Genomic DNA, 19,153 nt, shown 5'->3' with positions numbered 1-19,153 from the left:
TCTCAAAAGGCTTTGTGAGATAAGCAGCTCTGATCTGGTTCCATTAGCACTTGGCTCTTCCTGTGCAATTTCCATAACACCTCCAAATAAATTCCCTGGCTGATTCATACTGACAGGTGCTCAGTTCACACCTTTAGAAATTACTCAGTGGAGTTTGGAGTTCTGTGTCAAAGTGGGTCTTTCACCTCACCACTCCACTGAGTCAGAAGACATTTTGAAGTTTGACTTGTCCTCACCTGGTTCCATGTTCTCAGAGTCAGATAGAAGTTACTATCTGAAAGAGCCACTGACCCTCTCTTAACCCATTCCCTCAGGAAACTGAGCTATTCATTTTAATTCCATTTGTAAACTAACAATAAGAAAATTCTTATAGTTCCCATCACTGTTATTCTCACTCCACGTCATGGTGGGCACTTTCGTTTTTCTCCCAAATTCCAAATAGCAAGGAGAAAACCCTTGACTCTTTCACTTCAAAACATATCAACTGAATTTAGGGGTTTGTGTTTTTTTTCTTCTTTCAAAATAGCCCAAGGGGTTTTTGTTTGTTTTCCTTTATTATAAAGGTAAAGGTTCCCCTGCACATGCGTGCTAGTCATTTCCAACTCTAGGGGCCGGTGCCATTTCAAAGCCGAAGAGCCAGCGCTTGTCCGAGGACGTCTCCGTGGTCATGTGGCTGGCATGACTAGACGTCAAAGGTGCATGGAATGCTGTTACCTTCTCATCGTAGTGGTCCCTATTTTTCTACTTGCATTTTTACGTGCTTTCGAACTGTTAGGTTGGCAAAAGCTGGGATGAATAACAGGCGCTCACTCTGTTACGCGGCACTCGGGATTCGACCCACCAAACTGCCGACCTTCTGATCGACAAGCTCAGCGTCCTAACCCACTGAGCCACCGTGTCCCTTTATTACCTTTATTACGTTTCCTTTATTACCCTCCTTCAAAAAACAGGAAAAGAAAGATTACCATTCCATGGGGAAATGTCACTAAACTTTTTTTAAAAATGCATTTCTTTTAAAGATGTACTTCAATTCTACGCTAACCGACTCCTCTAAACTTCTGAAACCACTTCTAGTCTTTGCTTTTATCATCTGTGGAATCATATGTGGCCTGACACGCATCACCCAGTACAAAAACCATCCAGTGGATGTTTATTGTGGCTTTTTAATTGGGGGTGGAATTGCCCTCTACTTGGTAAGTAGAATGCCAGCGCTCAGAATTACCTACATGTCTTATAAATAAAGAGGTCTTGTGTGATTTTTAGATGTCTCATGTACATTATTCAAATTGACTCTCTACAATGTGCTTCTAAAAATGAACAGATGTCCTTGGAAAATGGAAAGGGCACCGATAATCTATTCATAAGATAATACAATATATTTAGGGCTCTATAAGCCTTCATGAAGCTCACTTGGGCAATCTTGAGCAAATCGCTCCTTCTCTTTAGTAGGAAATTAATGAAGGACAGCAGAACTATGTATGCAACTACATGACAAATTGTTCCTATGCAGAGCTCTGGGAATCATGGATGGGATATCATGGTGCTTACTATAACCTAGTTCACATTGGTCTTACTTTTTTTTGTATCCGTATATAATTTTACAGCAAGTGCTATGTTCTTCTTGTTTTTCTCCAGAAGTTATTTTGATTAAGCAAATAGTGCATGGAAAGTTGGCCCAGTAGAAAGTGTCAAACCTTTATTTCAAAGGATTCCCATTGATCCCATGTAGATATCCTTGGAACAATTAAAATGCCCAGTGAGGCCACAAGGAGCAATGCTTTGGTCTTTTGCAATGCCTATTATTGTTGTTGATGTCTTTTTTGGGAAAGGCAAAAATATAACTGGACAGGCCCCGGGGTCAGATCTCTGCAACCTCCCAAATTTGTGGACATCAATTCCCCAAAGAGCCATGCTGGCTAGGCAATTCTGGAGGGTATTTGGTTTGGGAAATTTTTTATTATTATTATTTTAATTCCATTTATATCCCGCCCTTCTCCGAAGACTCAGGGCGGCTTACAAGCTTAGCTGTAGCCTTCATTCTATGTATATGCCTGCTTATTAGGGCTTTCACACACACCCCAAGCGGCATTATTACAAAGTCAGCTTAATTGCCCCCAACAATCTGGGTCCTCATTTTACCTACCTCGGAAGGATGGAAGGCTGAGTCAACCTTGAGCCTGGTGGGATGCGAACCTGCACTAATTGCAGGCAGCTGGTGTCACTTAAGGAGGCATTAGCCCACTGCTCCACCAAGCCTCCCCAAATGCTATATTAAGCCATAGTAACCTGCTTGTGCTATCTCAAAAGTCTCTCATACTGGTAGTAAAGCATGAGGCATGGAGAATCCCCCAGGATTATCTTACTCCAGCCCTTTTCCTACATACTGGGGGGAGGATGTGCATCTTTTTCTGCACTGAGGTCCACACCTGCTCTTTCAGAGGGATACCACAGTTTTACTTTAAAAGTTGTGTAGGATCGAGATAAATAAAATGTCGGTTCCCATCTATTTAGTGTTCTGCCACATTTAAACCTATAATTCAGCATTAGATTTTAGAGGGCTCTTGGGGGCAGGACAAAGCCTGGAGGCTTCATGTAGTCCTTCATATGTTATGCAACTGGCTATAGGAGGAGCACCTTATTGCCTCTGCTCTTATTAAAATGCTGGACTTGGTTGATTCTGGTTTCCTTCCTCAGAATTAGACTCAAAGCTGTCAGACTGAAAAAGGGCTGTCCTTTTAAATAGCTAAACTCTTCTGAAATTGGCCTGAGATATTGCAACTTCTTCTTAACTAAAGAAATGTGATAAAGGAGCGAAGTTACCCACCGATGTCTTTTCATGTTCCTTTGCCTCTTCCAACTGCTGGTGAAACTGTTCCTTAGGGATCTTGAGACAGAGACAGATCGAAATAATTGCTAGGAATATGTGTGCTCCCACTATGGGAAAAAAATCTATCTATATTGGCTGATATATTAGCAGTTTTAAGAGTTCGTTCTCTACCCATAACACTTGAGAAATTTAACTGTCTTTTACCGAAGTGTCCATAAATATTTTCTCTTCCATAAAAGTGTTTTATTTTTATTTTTCCTTTCAAATACCAGGGTCTGTATGCTGTGGGGAACTTTCTGCCAAGTGAAGACAACATGTTCAGTCGTAACTTACATAGAGAGTCCTTGAGACCTTTGCCTGACCTAAGCCAAGATCCCAATCGAATTTTACCAGGGAAAAGTGGTAGTGGTAACGATGCGATCGCTACTCACCACGTGGAGAACATGTTGAACAGGAACCACAGAGACACCGGCTCCTTGACAAACCTTAAGAGAGCAAATGCTGATGTCGAGATCATAATGCCACGAAGTCCGATGGGAAAGGAAAACATGGTCACATTCAGCAACACCTTGCCAAGAGTCAACACACCTGCAGTAGAGGAGTCAGCTCGACGGAACGCAACCATACATGCGTCTATGGATTCCGCCCGCTCGAAGCAACTTCTCTCTCAGTGGAAGAACAAGAACGAAAGTCGGAAACTGTCCCTGCAGGTCATCGAAACCGATTCCGGACAGTCGCCGCCTAGAGCCATTGAAATGAGGTCAAGCTCTGAGCCATCTAGGGTGGGTATGAATGGAGATCACCATGGTCCAAGCAATCAGTACCTAAAAATTCAACCTGGTAGCATGCCAGGCTGTAACAGTGCTGGCCTATCTGGGGTACCCAGAGTCTCTATTCAGTCACGTCCAGGATCTTCTCAGCTTGTGCACATCCCTGAAGAGACCCAGGAAAATGTGAATATGTCTCCCAAAACGAGTTCTGCTCGAGCGAAGTGGTTAAAAGCTGCTGAGAAGACAGTTGGATGCAGAAGCAACAGCCAGCCGAGGATCATGCAGGTGATAGCCATGTCAAAGCAACAAGGAGTTCTTCAAGGCAGCCCAAAGGGCTCCGATGGCGGTACAGTCACCTGTACGGGAGCGATCCGCTACAAAACCTTAACCGATCACGAGCCAAGCAGTATTGTAAGAGTAGAGGCCCATCCCGAGAATAGCCGCCCCATCATCCAAATGCCATCCGAAGGAGAAGGCAGTGGGTCCTGGAAATGGAAAGCCCCGGAAAAAGGAAGCCTCCGCCAAACGTACGAGCTCAATGACCTCAACAGAGACTCTGAGAGCAGTGATTCTTTGAAAGACAGTTACTGTACTGGGGACCGGAAAAGGAGCAATATCGAGGGCGGTGACCACCATCATCATGGGATCACCACAATAAGAGTGACCCCTGTAGAAGGCAGCGAGATTGGCTCAGAGACCCTGTCCATTTCTTCTAGCCGTGACTCAACACTTCGGAGAAAAGGGAATATCATTTTAATTCCCGAAAGAGGCAGCAGCCCAGAGAACACAAGGAATATCTTCTACAAAGGCACGTCTCCGACGAGAGCTTACAAGGAATGAGGGCTGGTGCTTCGGCCAAAACAAACACCACTACGATCAACACGGTTCGGGTGCGAGCGTTGTACTCTCTTTATTTTTAGAGCTGATGCCGAAATATTCTTGATGTGCCAACTATTGACCATCAGCCTGACTGTTTATGGATGTTGCTGATGTGTAGTGATTGTGCATGAATTTGTGAATTTCATGTCGCGGGGGGAAAAAAAGCACAATGCAAGAACCGAATGAAAGGGGAGTGAGCTTTTGTTTTCAGAATCAAAATGTTTTTCCGGCGGGATCTGTTGTCAGTAAAAAGGAGCGGTCTTAAAACGAGACCACTTATTTCCTGAATGTGCCAACTTTTCAACTCATCTCTATTTCATGGTCAAAGGGAAGCAATTTTTTTTTTAAAAAAATAAGCAAAAGCTGTACCAGAGTTGTACTTCATCTTTGCGGGTTTTGCACCAAAATTTAATACCAAATGGTGCTGATTCTAACTTTACATTTTTAGAAAACTTCTACTCCTGTGCAGCTCTCTAAACACAATACATTTTGATGTGCGAGTTCTTTCTGAGTAATCTAGCTGAAAACACATGCTAACTGCATTCATTTAGAATAGAAAAGTATCAAAAATCAATACAGCTTTGCTATAGTGCAATTTTCATCTCGGATGATTGCAAAACGTTTTGTGTAGTTCTTTGAGAGATTTTCTGGAGCCAAAAAGAGAACAGAAAGAAAAGATGATATCCCATGAGAGTTGAATGATTTCCCCCCCCCCCCCCGCCCCGAGTTAGTTTATTTTTTGCTTTTCTCCAAACTTTATTTAGTTTCAGGTGCTATAGAGATAGAGGTTGCTTTTTAATGAGAAAGCTTGGGATTAATTTAAATAAATTGTGCTTTTAATTTTTTTTAAAAGATAGGGATTTCTTACAGCACTAATTCAAATTCTTCATTTTGAACAGGTTCTCAAGTTTGTTTCATCGCTTACTTTTTTTTTCTTCAGGTCATCGTTAATTAGCTAGCATTTCAGCCCGATCACAACCACTGTGTTGTAACAGTGCAAATAAATCTTACATGTCAGATTGCCTAATCAATTAGCAGGTGTGGCCTTAAACATTGGAACATCACAGACACGACAAAGGACCCCTGTTATTCCTTTCCCAAAAACTGAGTTGTGCTTCTGCTTCCAGAAGTGACCTGAATTTAATGAAGGAACATGTTTGGAAATCCCAAGCAATCATGATAGGCTTATCTTAATCTCCCATGGCTGGTAAAATAGTCAGTGGAAATGAGAACTGAAATTAAGTTTGCCGAATCTTCTCCTGGATGACAGTTTGCTATCTTAAGTACTTAAAACCAGATTACATTAGATCACCCTATCCCCTTCTCTTCTGCATCAGCGTTGAACCTCTGCCTCCCTCTGGATTCCTAATATATTAAATAGGATTTGACAGTTTTGATGTCAATGAAAGCAACGGTTGAGGTATCTTGTAGCTGGCTATCTGGTGGCCTCTGACAATATGAGATATTGGATAATTCTCCTATCCCATGGATGGGCTGGTCTTTTTATTTGGGGACAACCACAGATAAAACCGAGACATTCACATAGAGAAGTGATTCTCTTACTTATTTGAAATATAAAATGACCCTTCAACTACTTGCAGCACGTTCCATCGATTGGTGATTATTTTTTGATTTAAAAAAGAATGGCATGCCCAGGAAGAATTGTCAAAACAAATATAAAAGTGCTGCATTGTAGTACCACCACTCATCTTCAGTTAACATCATTTTCAGTTAGAGTATAATTCTTTCCGCCCCCCCCCCTTACACATCATGAAGAAGCGAGATGCTGCTAGAGTCCCACCCAACCTGGGACAAAACTGTTCAAATGAAATGGGTTATCAAAAAAAAAAGGATTTCCTAGAATAATAAATTATGGACAAATTGATTTTTGGGGGGTTCATTTCACATGCTGTGTTCAGGTTTTGACCTATGTGAACATTTCAAATTAAATAGGTTCTTAGAAAACACATTTCTTATTTTCACATAAAACAGGCGTTTTCAACCTGGTTTTTTTTTTAAAAAAAGATCATAAAACTGCCAGCACGTTCAGGAAATGTGAAACCCAACTAATAATGCAATGGTTCATCTGTACATTGATCCAGGAGATGAACTGTGTATTTAGTTCATATCAGAACACGCAGCCAGGAAAGAAAATTGAGAGGCATCTGGCATTTGGATGATTCAGTACAAATCCTTATGTTCTAGAAATCCAAATGGGCCAACGTCAACTACACTTGCTTGATTATGTTTCCCTTTCTCCCTCCAAAGAGCTTTGAGTGACAATCCTCATTTCTATTCTACAGGAAAGAATCAGGATCCAATCTATCTATTGCAGACATGTCAAACTCGCGATGTCACATGACGTCGCGCAACTTATTGGGATGGTTTTGCCATTGCCATCAATGGGGTGGGCACGGCTTCCGGATGACGTGTCCAGCCCGCGGGCCGGCAGTTTGACACCCCTGATCTATTGGAAACTTGTTGATTTTTCTTGTTAACATCAAAAACACTACATAACACAAGAAGAGTTTGGTCATCATCATGCAATGAAGCTATCTTGTCTATTAAAACAGTGTTTGAAAGCACTTCAGAAGCAAAGTGCAAATATTGTACTTCCCACTACTTTTTAAAAAAATGATGGTAGAGGGAGCAAATTACTCATTATATTCTATTTATTGAATTTATATCCCTTTTTCTAACAGGAGCATAAGGCAGCAAATCCTCTTGCATTCCCCCTCCCACATCCCTGCAAGCTCAGAGAGTCAACAACAATGCAGTTGTTCCCACCAGTTAGCAGCAGTTTTCCCCATCTAAAGGCAATTGTCCTTACCAGCTCACATACCTGAGATTCAACTAGCGTGACTATGCTGAAGCTTAGCCTGCAGTCCTGCAAAAGACATGGTCTTACCCAGTGGTGGGATTCAGCCAGTTCGCACCACTTTGGCAGAACCGGTAGCTAATTTTTTGTTGCCCAGGCCCAGAATGGACTTCTAGAAGCAACATCCAAACAGAGAACCGGTTGTTCACATATTTGAATCCCACTACTGGTCTTCCGCAAGAAGAGTGTTCTTTTTAGATACTCATTCTGATATCTATCTAATGTGAGTTATGCAGAAAGCAGTTATTTCTTGCATACCCCACAATTGCACTGAGGAGTTAACATCTCTCACTGGATTAGATGGAAAGGGAGGCATTATTAATGATACCATTTAGAACAAATGAGAATTATGTCTTGAGATATGCATCTCGAAACATACCTATGTTCCATTTCTTCCATTCCCAAACTGGTCATCGCACACCCTTAATTCCAATCCAGCTCAGGAATAAACCATGCAATCCTGATTGCTGGGTGCAGGCATCCAGCTGATAATTTTATGTCCAACACTCTTGTACCAACAGCTCCTTGCATTAAGTTGAACATTTGATAAGGGCCCCCCTAGTGAAGCATCCATGCTTTTTTGTAAGAGGCTCACATCTAGTCTTTAACTAGAATATCATGCCATGAAAAAGTAGGTAGAACCAAATATACTAGATTTGATTTAAATGTTGGTATAATTGAAACTTAATATACCATATATGATGAGTTCCCATGTACTATAGAACTTCTCTCACATTAAAAGTTGTAATTTGGTGGCTAGTTTGCAGAAGCCCAGGAGCTGCTTGCTGGGGCTCTGAGGCTACATTTTTGCCCTAGCTGGATTGGAAGGTTGACTGCCTATTTACAGAATTTAATATTAAATATAGTATTGAATTTTCGCCCCAAAGGAAAGGCTACTCAGATTCTTGACTAAGATTAAGTCTTCTTAACTATGATCAGGTCTGATGAACTGTTGACTCACAGGCAGAGGGGATTACAATTCAGTTTATTAAGCTGGAAAGCCTTCAAAAGACTTAAAAGTCACTGCTAGGCTAAAAACATGATATACAAGTGTTAATAAAGTCCTTGTATTGTGTATCACTCTCAGTTGTACTGAGCTTGTCAGGACTTGTGCTTCGATGAATAAATACAGGATTGTGATCTGAACAACTGCAATAATACAAGCCATCGAATAGCCATTCTAGATAACATCTCATTTTTTTCTGTTGCATGCTTATGTTTTTGGAGGGAGTGGTTGCTTTTCTTTAATTATCCTTCTTGCTTTGCTTTAGTTAGCTAACCACATATAAATAATTGTGTGTTGTTACTTGGACTCTAAACTTCGCTGCACTCTTTCAATGGCAGTGATACTTTTTCCTATCTAAACTTTTCCTACTTACCAGCCAACAACTTTAAAAGCACTTGCAAAATCATTGAAATTACATTCTTTACTTAAAATATTGAAAATACTTTTTTACACAGAAGTGCCAAAGGCTACTCTTTTTAATAACGGCTTCTCAGTAATTACATTAAAGAACAAAGAGTGTAATAATAATATACATTGAGATTCTACCTTCTGTTTGTATATCATCTGTGAAGCCTTTTGTAAAACAAATCTCTGTTTACATTCCACTGATACCTTAATTTCAAACAAATCAAATTGACAGGTGGCATCTTCAAGTGGTTTTTTTTTACTTGCTGAAAGGGGCACCAACTTCTTTGTTAGGCTGTGCTTTACTAAGAAAAAAAATTAGGTAAAATACAGAATATGTTTTTAAATGAGAATTCTATATAAAGTATTGTGTTCTAATAAAATGTTATGCACTGTTTTAAAAAAAAACTTTGTAAATTGCTATAAATGTATTTTGTTAAATAAGTACAAAAATCAATGCTACTGTGTGAGTTTATTGTGCTAATATCATTAAAAATGAATATTAATTCCGCATTGAAGTAGAGAGATCTTATTTGTGTGTCCCAGAAGTGCTTAGAGTTGTTCCTTTCTTTCCCCATATAACTAAACATATATGGCCTTTACTTACAAGAGAGGGTGGTGTACATCTCCGTTTCAAGGCCATTGTTGTGATTCCTCACGAGCCAGGGGATCCAGCAGCTGAGTCTGAGGAATCAGATGAGGAGGAGGGGCCTGGAGTGACATTAGAGTCAGAGGAAGGCTCTGAGGAGCTCCAAGACTTACAGACAGACAAGGAGCCTGGCCCCTCTACTCATGCTCAGGCTGCGACAGCTGTGCTGGGAGCCTGAGTTGGACAGTGATGAAGAACAGTTGGGAGCAAATCCCGAATGCGCAGGAAAAAGAAGCGAGTAGGACAGAGGAACGCAATGGGGTGGCTCCAAAGGCAAAGGAGAAGGCATTAGGAAGCCATGCCTTGGCTGAATTATAAAAGGGAAGGTGTGGGAGATGCTGGTTGCCAAAGGCAACCGTTCGTGTTGAGGGTCAAGTTTCTGTGGACGTGTTTGTTTGCCTTGGACATTGACTCAGGTCTGTGAGAATAAAAGGCCCTGGTTTTTTCTTGTGGTTCCTGCCTGTTTCTTGGAAGAGGGGTTTCTCCTTGTGAGCATAACAAGGACTCACATAGGCTGGGACAGAACAGCCATGAGCAATGACTAGCGGAGTAAAATCTGCAGAGAGTTCTTTTCTTTCCTCTCCCCTCTCCTCCTCTCCTCTCCTCTCTCCTTTCCTTTCCTTTTTTCCTTCCCTTCTTCCCTTCCCTTCCCTTTCTTTTCCTACAAGAGACAGAAAATCAAAGCTTTCTTTTTTTTAACAGGTGCAAAATTTGTGCTGGTAATAGATCAAAATCAGTATGATGTTACTACTCCTAGCAACATAGCAATTAAAAAACAAAGAGACAGCAAACTTCTGGAGTGACCAATGTACATGTATGTAGCAGGAAGAAATCAAAAGTCAAGATGGTGGCAACAACTGTTATTAAAACCTCACCATTTTGTGTGTGTGTGTCAAATGTAAAAGGGGATGGAGCTTCAATCACAGCTGTCATGCTGACTTTTTTAACCCCTCACTTGTGGCCAACTCTGGCCATCCTAATCCAGCACCGCAAATAATGGCTTTAAATCTAGTCTTTTAAAAGCTCAATGCTCTGTATTGTCTTCCCTTAACAGACAAATGGATGGATTTGCCCACTTAAACCATTTCAGACAGAAAATCAACTTGAGCTTTATATATAAATACTCCCTAAATCATTTCCTTGACCGTGGAAAAAAATTAGAAGTTCAGCTAAAATGTATGCTATATCAGACTGTGATTCTTTAGCTTATTTCCTTAATTAGGATGCCAATATATGTTGCAAACGTGTTCCCTACAAAGAGGAAGGAATAGTATGTACAGTCATGGCCGAAATTGTTGGCACCCCAGAAATTTTTCCAGAAAATCAAGTATTTCTCACAGAAAAGTATTGCAGGAAGACATGTTTTGCTATACACAGGTTTATTCCCTTTGTGTGTATTGGAACACAACAAAAAAGGGAGGAAAAAAAGCAAATTGGACATAATGTCAAACAAAACTGCAAAAATGGGCTGGACAAAATTATTGGCACCCTTAACTTAATATTTGGTTGCACACCCTTTGGGAAAAATAACTGAAATTAGTTGCTTCCTATAACCATCAATAAGCTTCTTACACCTCTCACCAGGAATTTTGGACTACTCTTCCTTTGCAAACTGCTCTAGGTCTCTCTTATTGGAAGGGCACCTTTTTCCAACAGCAATTTTAAGATCTCTCCACAGGTGTTCAATGGGATTCAGATCTGGACTCATTGCTGGCCACTTCAGAACTCTCCAGCGCTTTCTTGCCATCCATTTCTGGGTGCTTTTTGATGTATGTTTGGGGTCATTGTCCTGCTGGAAGACCCAAGATCTCGGACGCAAACCCAGCTTTCTGACACTGGGCTCTACAGTGCGACCCAAAATCCTTTGGTAATCCTCAGATTTCATGATGCCTTGCACACATTCAAGGCACCCAGTGCCAGAGGCAGCAAAACAACCCCAAAACATCATTGAACCTCCACCATATTTCACTGTAGGTACTGTGTTCTTTTCTTTGTAGGCCTCATTTCGTTTTCGGTAAACAGTAGAATGATGTGCTTTACCAAAAAGCTCTATCTTGGTCTCATCTGTCCACAAGACGTTTTCCCAGAAGGATTTTGGCTTACTCAAGTACATTTTGGCAAACTGTAATCTTGCTTTTTTATGTCTCTGTGTCAGCAGTGGGGTCCTCCTGGGTCTCCTGCCATAGCGTTTCATTTCATTTAAATGTTGACGGATAGTTTGCGCTGACACTGATGCTCCCCGAGCCTGCAGGACAGCTTGCATTCCTTTGGAACTTGTTTGGGGCTGCTTATCCACCATCCGGACTATCCTGCGTTGCAACCTTTCATCAATTTTTCTCTTCTGTCCACGACCAGGGAGATTCGCTACAGTGCCATGGGTTGCAAACTTCTTGATAATGTTGCGCACTGTGGACAAAGGCAAATCTAGATCTCTGGAGATGGACTTGTAACCTTGAGATTGTTGATATTTGTCCACATTTTTGGTTCTCAAGTCCTCAGACAGTTCTCTTCTCCTCTTTCTGTTGTCCATGCTTAGCGTGGCACACACAGACACACAATGCAAAGACTAAGTGAACTTCTCTCCTTTTTATCTGCTTTCAGGTGTGATTTTTATATTGCCCACACCTGTTACTTGCCCCAGGTAAGTTTAAAGGAGCATCACATGCTTGAAACAATCTTGTTTACCCACAATTTTGAAAGGGTGCCAATAATTTTGTCCGGCCCATTTTTGGAGTTTTGTTTGACATTATGTCCAATTTGCTTTTTTTCCTCCCTTTTTTGTTGTGTTCCAATAAACACAAAGGGAATAAACCTGTGTATAGCAAAACATGTGTTCCTGCAATACTTTTCTGTGAGAAATACTTGATTTTCTGGAAAAATTTCTGGGGTGCCAACAATTTTGGCCATGACTGTATGTTCACTGCATTGAGTCATTTACAAAGTAATAAAGGTGGGGGGCAAACCCAGGCAGGAGAAGCCTAACTACATTATCTTTATTAAATCAGCTGATTCTTTATAGAACTTTCTATGCCCAGTTTGTAAGCTGAGTAGCTTCAACCACAAATTAAGATTCACGGGCAGGACCAGGAAAATCTACCCCAGCGTGACTGCAAACAAACAAAAAAAAAAGAACACCTAATATATTCAAAATAAGTCAGAGAAACAAAACCAGAGGAAGGGAAGCAGTCATCTATTTTAGAAGTGAACAGGAAAATCCATTTGCAATTTAATCTCCTTAAAATCTATCCCCATAATGCTCTTACTTGTCTACAATATTGAAATACTGACCTAAATTGAAAGCACCATGTGCCAAAACAGACAACTTTGTAATATTGTTGAATAACGAACACTATTATACAACATGGTCTGAGATACAAAAGATATAGAAAGGATAAAATGGGACCAGGTTTAGCCCGGAGAGACAGTTTTATGTGATCAACTGGAAATATGCCCAGATTTACTTCCAAGGTGAACAGATCTCTGTTGCTAGAGTGACAGAGGCAGAAGATCTGTTGCCATGGAAACCAATCAGCATCCTATCGGCTGATTTTGATAGCTTTATTGACAACCCAGACTCAGTAGCTCAGAGAACTGCTTCAAAATCTATAATTCTTTGTTCCAGTTTTATTTCTCAATCTAGAAAGATGTCTACAACACTGCAAATTTGCAGTTTTCAGTCTAGTTCCACAGTACAGGGTGGGGAGGGAGGGGAGTTAGATTTGCTTTGCCTGCTCTTAACTTTTCCAGATATGAATGAAAATTGAACACTGGAAGATAGGCAATAGAAAAAGAGTAGCTAATGGAGAAGAAATCTATATTTTGACAGGGGCTCATTTCTAGATGATCAAAAGATTTCATTCAGTTTCATTCTGACATTGTATTTTCTGTTCCTATGGCAACTAATCTAGTTATCTGCTTATAGATAGCTGTTTATATCGCAGCTTTATGAAAATGCCGTTTTTAATCATCTCTTAGCATTAACGGGGAAAAGGAATGCTGAAGTCAAGAGAAATGTGCTCTTATGGACATCTGGCAGTTGGATTGCTGATGTGCAGAAGACATTGCTGATGTACACGAGAGTAAAAAGTAGTTACACATCGAAAGTATGTGATGCCCAAGTGAACACTCAGAGGGTTGATCCCTACTAAAATATGCATGGCTCTGCTATCAATAATTTATCAACCCTACATTTGCTGCCTTCTGAATTAATAAAACCAAGAGCCTTGTTGGACCTTCTCACTTGAGCCTTTTCTCACAACATACAAAAGCAACCCAAAATGTCTTCTTCATATGGTAGCCACGTGCAACTAGTTCAGGGGTAGGCAACTCGGCTCTTTTATGACTCGTGGACTTCAACTCCCAGAATTCCTGAGCAAGCCATGCTAGCTCAGGAATTCTGGGAGTTGAAGTCCGCGAGTCATAAAAGAGCCGAGGTTGCCTACGCCTGAACTAGTTCAATGCACAGCAGGTTCACCAACGGTATGATCGATTTATGTACCACAACAAAACTGAGTAGGGTGGGTTTCTGGGTAGGCTGGCCATATAGGGGATGATGGTGAGAATTGCAATGCAGCAGTTTTGGAAGGGAATCAGGTATGCGGGAACTGCTTTATTCTAAGTAGCATCGGATTTCCAGTAAAAAGCAATGGATGGTGTGTCGGCTTCCCAGAAGACAGACTTCCAGAAAGTCTTATTCATATTATAAATGATAAAGTCGATTGTTAAGATATTTTATACAATAATAAAAGCAAACATGCAATATAAATTTAAAGAGAAGAAAAAATGGAAAGAAGGAAAGGAAAGGAAAGGAAAGGAAAGGAAAGGAAAGGAAAGGAAAGGAAAGGAAAGGAAAGGAAAGGAAAGGAAAGGAAAGGAAAGGAAAGAAGGAAAGGAAAGGAAAGGAAAGAAGGAAAGGAAAGGAAGGCACTATAATAATGTAGACGTCTATTTAAATAGCAATATATTTTTCTAAATTGGGCTCCATACCTAATTTTCTGTACACTGTTCTGTACCAGCCTGCTACCGGCCCTTCAGAAAAGGCAGGGACAACCCCTTTTACAAGAAGGCAAGAGGCTGGAATTACGCCTGCCAAATTTATTGCTACAAAAACAAATAGAACAAGACACAAACCAAGAAACAGGAGCTTTACAAGCAGTTGCCTTCAGCAAACCAGCCCTCCCACACATTCCCCCTTAAATACAGTTCAGGGCGTGGCTTCTCTCTGCCTCCTTCCGAGGAGCCCCATTGCCTTCCTCTGTTTACTCCTGTTTGACTGCCTCCTGCATCGGGCGTCCTTGAACAGGGCCAGCTGTGGGTCATCTTCATCCACACTGTCAGGCTCACACAGCTGGGTCTGCGTCGTGACCAAATGAGAGGGGCCTGGCTGAGGACTCTCATCAAGCTCTTGAACACCCCCCTCCTTCTCCTCTGAGTCATCCGACCCAACTGCCGAACCCACAGGCTGACCCTGAATCACAACATACACAAACTGAACGAGAATGTTGTAGTAATGCAAGTCTTTCTTTCTCCCACATGTAGATCCACTAACACAAATCAACAATGGTTATTGTATAACTCAGTCTTTCTGTTTAAATAGTAAACAGATAAATTCCTGGTGACTACAAGGACAAATCTGTTTTCTTGTCAACAGTATGAACACCATTATGTTTTCCAGATTGTTTTTTTCAACTATTAAATCTAGTCCTTAAGGCAGGTATTTCCTCCCATCAAGCAGTAAGCAGGTAGAATCTTTCTTCGTTTTTATTAAATTAGCCAAATTAGCTGACACCTACTGAGCACTGAATCACACTCTCTTCTTTCTCAAGATTTATATATATATTCAATGGTTAATATACAAAACACCAAAATATCTTTTTAAAATATTTTTCCCATTTCAGTCATGCTTAATGTAAACTGCCTGCACAAGCCCCTGCAGTTTTCTTGGCAAGATTTTTCAGAAGTGGTTTGCCATTGCCTCCCTCCTGGGGCTGAGAGAAAATGACTGGCCCAAGGTCACCCAGCTGGTTTTATATCCAGGGTAGCACTAAGACTCATGGTCTTCCATTTCTAGCTGATGCCTTAATCACTATACTAAACTGAGTCTCTTCTCAAAATTATTCTGTTCCTAGTTTAGAGAGTGTCTGTGAATAATATTAAATCACTGTCAGAAAAAAACGAATCTATATGCAATGTAAATGCAATGCAATGTAAATATGAGATTCAAGACTTCCTAGAGGAAATAAATGGAAACCACAGCAAAATTACATTTAAAAAAATAACTCCTTATGTGTTGCCTTGGCTAAATATAAACATTTATTTAACTAACATACATAGCTGCCCATCTCATTAAATGTGATTCTGGGTAGTGTACAAAAAACAAAACAGCCATTAAAAACAGTTAAACACAATGATCAATTTGAAGGTGTTTTTGACATGAGTGTGCAACACAGACCTCAGTCATCCTATCGTATCCAGAAAAAGATCTTAATTAAGCTGATATCAAACCAATTCAAGTTTGCTTTTAAATCATTCAAAAATCACCCACAATAGCTCTTTATTTAACCTGTATTAAACACTTTCCTTGATTTTGCAGAATAGGTTTGCTGTATTGCCCATAAGCTGGGAGATTTTGTATTACATGAGACCTAAATGAGTAAATGTCAAAAGCTTCTGGGGAAAATAATAAAGCAATCCTAAGTCTTGTGGGTAAATTCAGTCATAAATCTGTGCAGCTTTTTGGCAATCACAGCATAATGTTAGTTGGACTCTCAAGGTATTAGCAGTTTGGGTAGAAAGTTATGAAGGCAGTCCTGCTTAGTAATCAGTAAGATCAATAGGAGTCCAGGTTAATAAACGAAGACAGTAAATGAGATTAGCAGGGACCCCAGTTTAATAAGTCAAGGCCTCAGGTGGCTATAAATTATCACAAAGGAAAGAATTTGGCTTAGCCTTGAAGAAAGAAGAGATTACACAGCCCTCAGAACTGTAAAGTGGTCAGATCCAGGGGTGCTTCAGATCATTTGCTACCTGAATGGAAGAGCCTTCATTCCCCAATATCTGAGCTACACAAATCCAGGTAAAGACTAGGTGGCAGCAAAGTGTAATGGTAGGTAGGAGCAACCTCGGACAAGGCAAGAAGCAGCTAAGCCCACAGAAGGAATGTGGGCCTGGCAAACATCTCAGAAGGGATCGTTCCTGGTGTCTTGGACTGTGAAGGTGATGGAGGAAAGATGTACTTTCAGACTTGCAAGATTCTGTTAACATAACCTTACAATAAAATCAGAACGAGTGCCTCTGGGTGTTTGTTTTTTTTTGTCTATGCTACCTCACAAGGCTGACACAAAAGAGTTTTCTGTATCTCTCTGCTGGCTTTCAGTGCTCATCCAGATTTTTGCAATACCGATATAGCAGCCCTACCCGCCACTTCCACCTGCACATGCTTTGCTCAGCAGCAGTAGCAGCGGCCGCGTCACTCACTCTCCAAACAAGCAAGTGAGGTTTGGCCTTCTACATAGCGCCTGAGGTGCCCTAGCAGCCAGCACAGGAACGTATTCCAGACAGGAAGATGACTTTGGTGCAGTAGTGTAGCTCTTCATACGGTGGCTTAGAAAGTAATGAGTGAAATTTAAACCCAATTTTTCATTCATCTGGGTTCTCCCTAAAGCAGCTGCTTCGTTTCAATTAACAATTGGGCTAGATCTTCTTTTAACACACACACACACACACACATCAAGTATTTAGCATTCCCACAAAGGCAATGGATTAATCTGTGTCTGATTACGAACATTTCTATAAACTTTCAAACATAGTAGAATGTGAGTTAAACACGCAAGTGGGCATTTACAATACAGTTTAGAGATCTCTCCTGAACTTAGTAGCATCAGATGGAAAGCACTCTCCTGCTATCTAGCCATGAACCTCAGCAGCCACCAAAATTGCCCTGTGATGCCCTATGGGAAATCTGGAAAGTGGAGAGAAGTATATACACTCCCATTCCTGACACTATCAAGAGCGGGTGAGGAACCTCAACCCATAGGCCAAATGGAGATGTGGACGCGGTGGCTCAGTGGGTTAGGACACTGAGCTTGTCAATCAGAAGGTCAGCAGTTTAGCAAAACTGATTAACTTTGCATAAAATGGGAAGATGTAATGTTTGGATAAAAAGGTTTTCCTGTGTTCAACACAAGAAAAGTTAGAGTCCCAGTCCTATTTCTTATCTCTTTTCCTTTACCTGCTGCTGGAGTGCAGGATGCCAGATAAATACAGTACACTTCCATCCCATATTTTTTTTATAAGTATGCAATAACAGCGGGTGGGATAAATGATGTCGCATAAAATACCCATTTCCTTCTACCTAACATTCTAAGAACCTGAAGAACTGAGAGCCATTTCAGCTATATCTGGGCTGCTAAAGTCTGCATGACACTAAACAGCCAGGATGATGACAGGAGAATTCATCTCTGATGACATTTAGTGGCAATCCATATTTTTGAAGCCCAGATAGGGTAGCTCTAATTTAAATTGTAAGAGCAGTAGGCAGGTAATTAACCCTAACAACCAACACTGTTCTTCAGCTATTTGTAGCTCCAAAGAGGTTGACATTCATTCGTTCGTTCATTCGTTCGTTCATAGAATTATCTCACCTGTCTCACACAGTAGTCCTAGACAGCTCACAACAACTAATAAAAGCAACAAGATGAAAACAGATTACACCATTCCCACCACCCATAGTCTTGATCCCTGATTAAATCTCATACTAATCCAATGATTGGGGAGGAAGAGTCAGGTCTTCATGGCCTTCCAGAAGGTTAAGAGTCAGGTCTTCATGGCCTACTAGAAGGCTAAAAAAAGGGTAGACACCCCAACAGATGTGACAGGCTACTCCAAAGGGTATGAGCAAATATAGAGAAGGCACACTTCCGAAGTCTCATCGAGAAGATGCACCTCTGAGGTCCAACCAGATAATATTTGAGGGAAGAGACTTGAAGCATGCCCATAGCTAGTGGGACAGGCAGAAAATCTCAGAGAGAGGCACTGTGCCATGTGTGGCTTTAAAGGTGATGACTAGCACCATGAATTGCACCCAGTAAGCAAATGCAAGCCAGTGCAGTTCACACAACAGCAGTGTAACACAGGCAAACCATGGAACACTCAAAACTGCATTTGCCACTGCACTCTGGACCAACTGCAGCTTCCAGATGGTCTTCAAGGAAAGCTTCAAATATGGTTCTTTACAGAAGATAACAGGAGTGACTAAGGCATGAGTGAGGAAGGCATCCTTGGTCAGGGAAGGGGAGAAGAGAAAGATGGCTTCAACAAGCAACTTCTACATATTTTGGGGCCTTTAATTTTCAGAAGACATCTGCTTAACTTTTCCTGGAGCCAGTGCTGGTTTGGAGACTTCCCAGAAACCTTAGGGCTGCATACCATACTGGGAAATTAAAATTCTGAAAGAAGTCAATGGCAAGACCCTTGTATTGTGTTGCCAAGAAAACCACGCTAATATATCCACAAAATTATCAAGAGTTAAGTTCAACTTGACAGAAATTACCTCACTTGTAAGAAGATCTACTTAGCTCCCCTATTGATGGGACCAGATTTGTCATTCAGTATAGTCATTAGAGGGACGTGGTGGCTCAGTGGGTTAGGATGCTGAGCTTGTCGATCAGAAGGTCGGCAGTTTGGCAGGTTGAATCCCGAGCACCGCGTAACAGAGTGAGTGCCTGTTACTCATCCCAGC

General features: G+C 41.0%; 1 protein-coding gene across 1 annotated transcript in view; it reads left to right on the top strand.

The window, feature by feature from the left end:
- PLPPR4 (phospholipid phosphatase related 4) overlaps positions 1–4,437 on the top strand; it is a gene marked incomplete at its 3' end in the record, with an annotated part of 35,541 nt that extends 31,104 nt beyond the window's left edge. Inside the window, exons 6-7 of the mRNA XM_083357697.1 lie at positions 1,020–1,193; positions 3,100–4,437. Coding sequence (XP_083213823.1) covers positions 1,020–1,193; positions 3,100–4,437 — 1,512 coding nt within the window. The remainder of the gene's footprint in view (positions 1–1,019; positions 1,194–3,099) is intronic.
- Positions 4,438–19,153: the final 14,716 nt, after the last annotated feature.

This window comes from Vipera ursinii, assembly GCF_947247035.1.
Source record: "Vipera ursinii genome assembly, chromosome: 3".
Taxonomy (NCBI): Eukaryota; Metazoa; Chordata; class Lepidosauria; order Squamata; family Viperidae; genus Vipera; species Vipera ursinii.
Note: the sequence above shows the minus strand (reverse complement) of the source record. Positions and strands in the feature narration are given on the sequence as shown.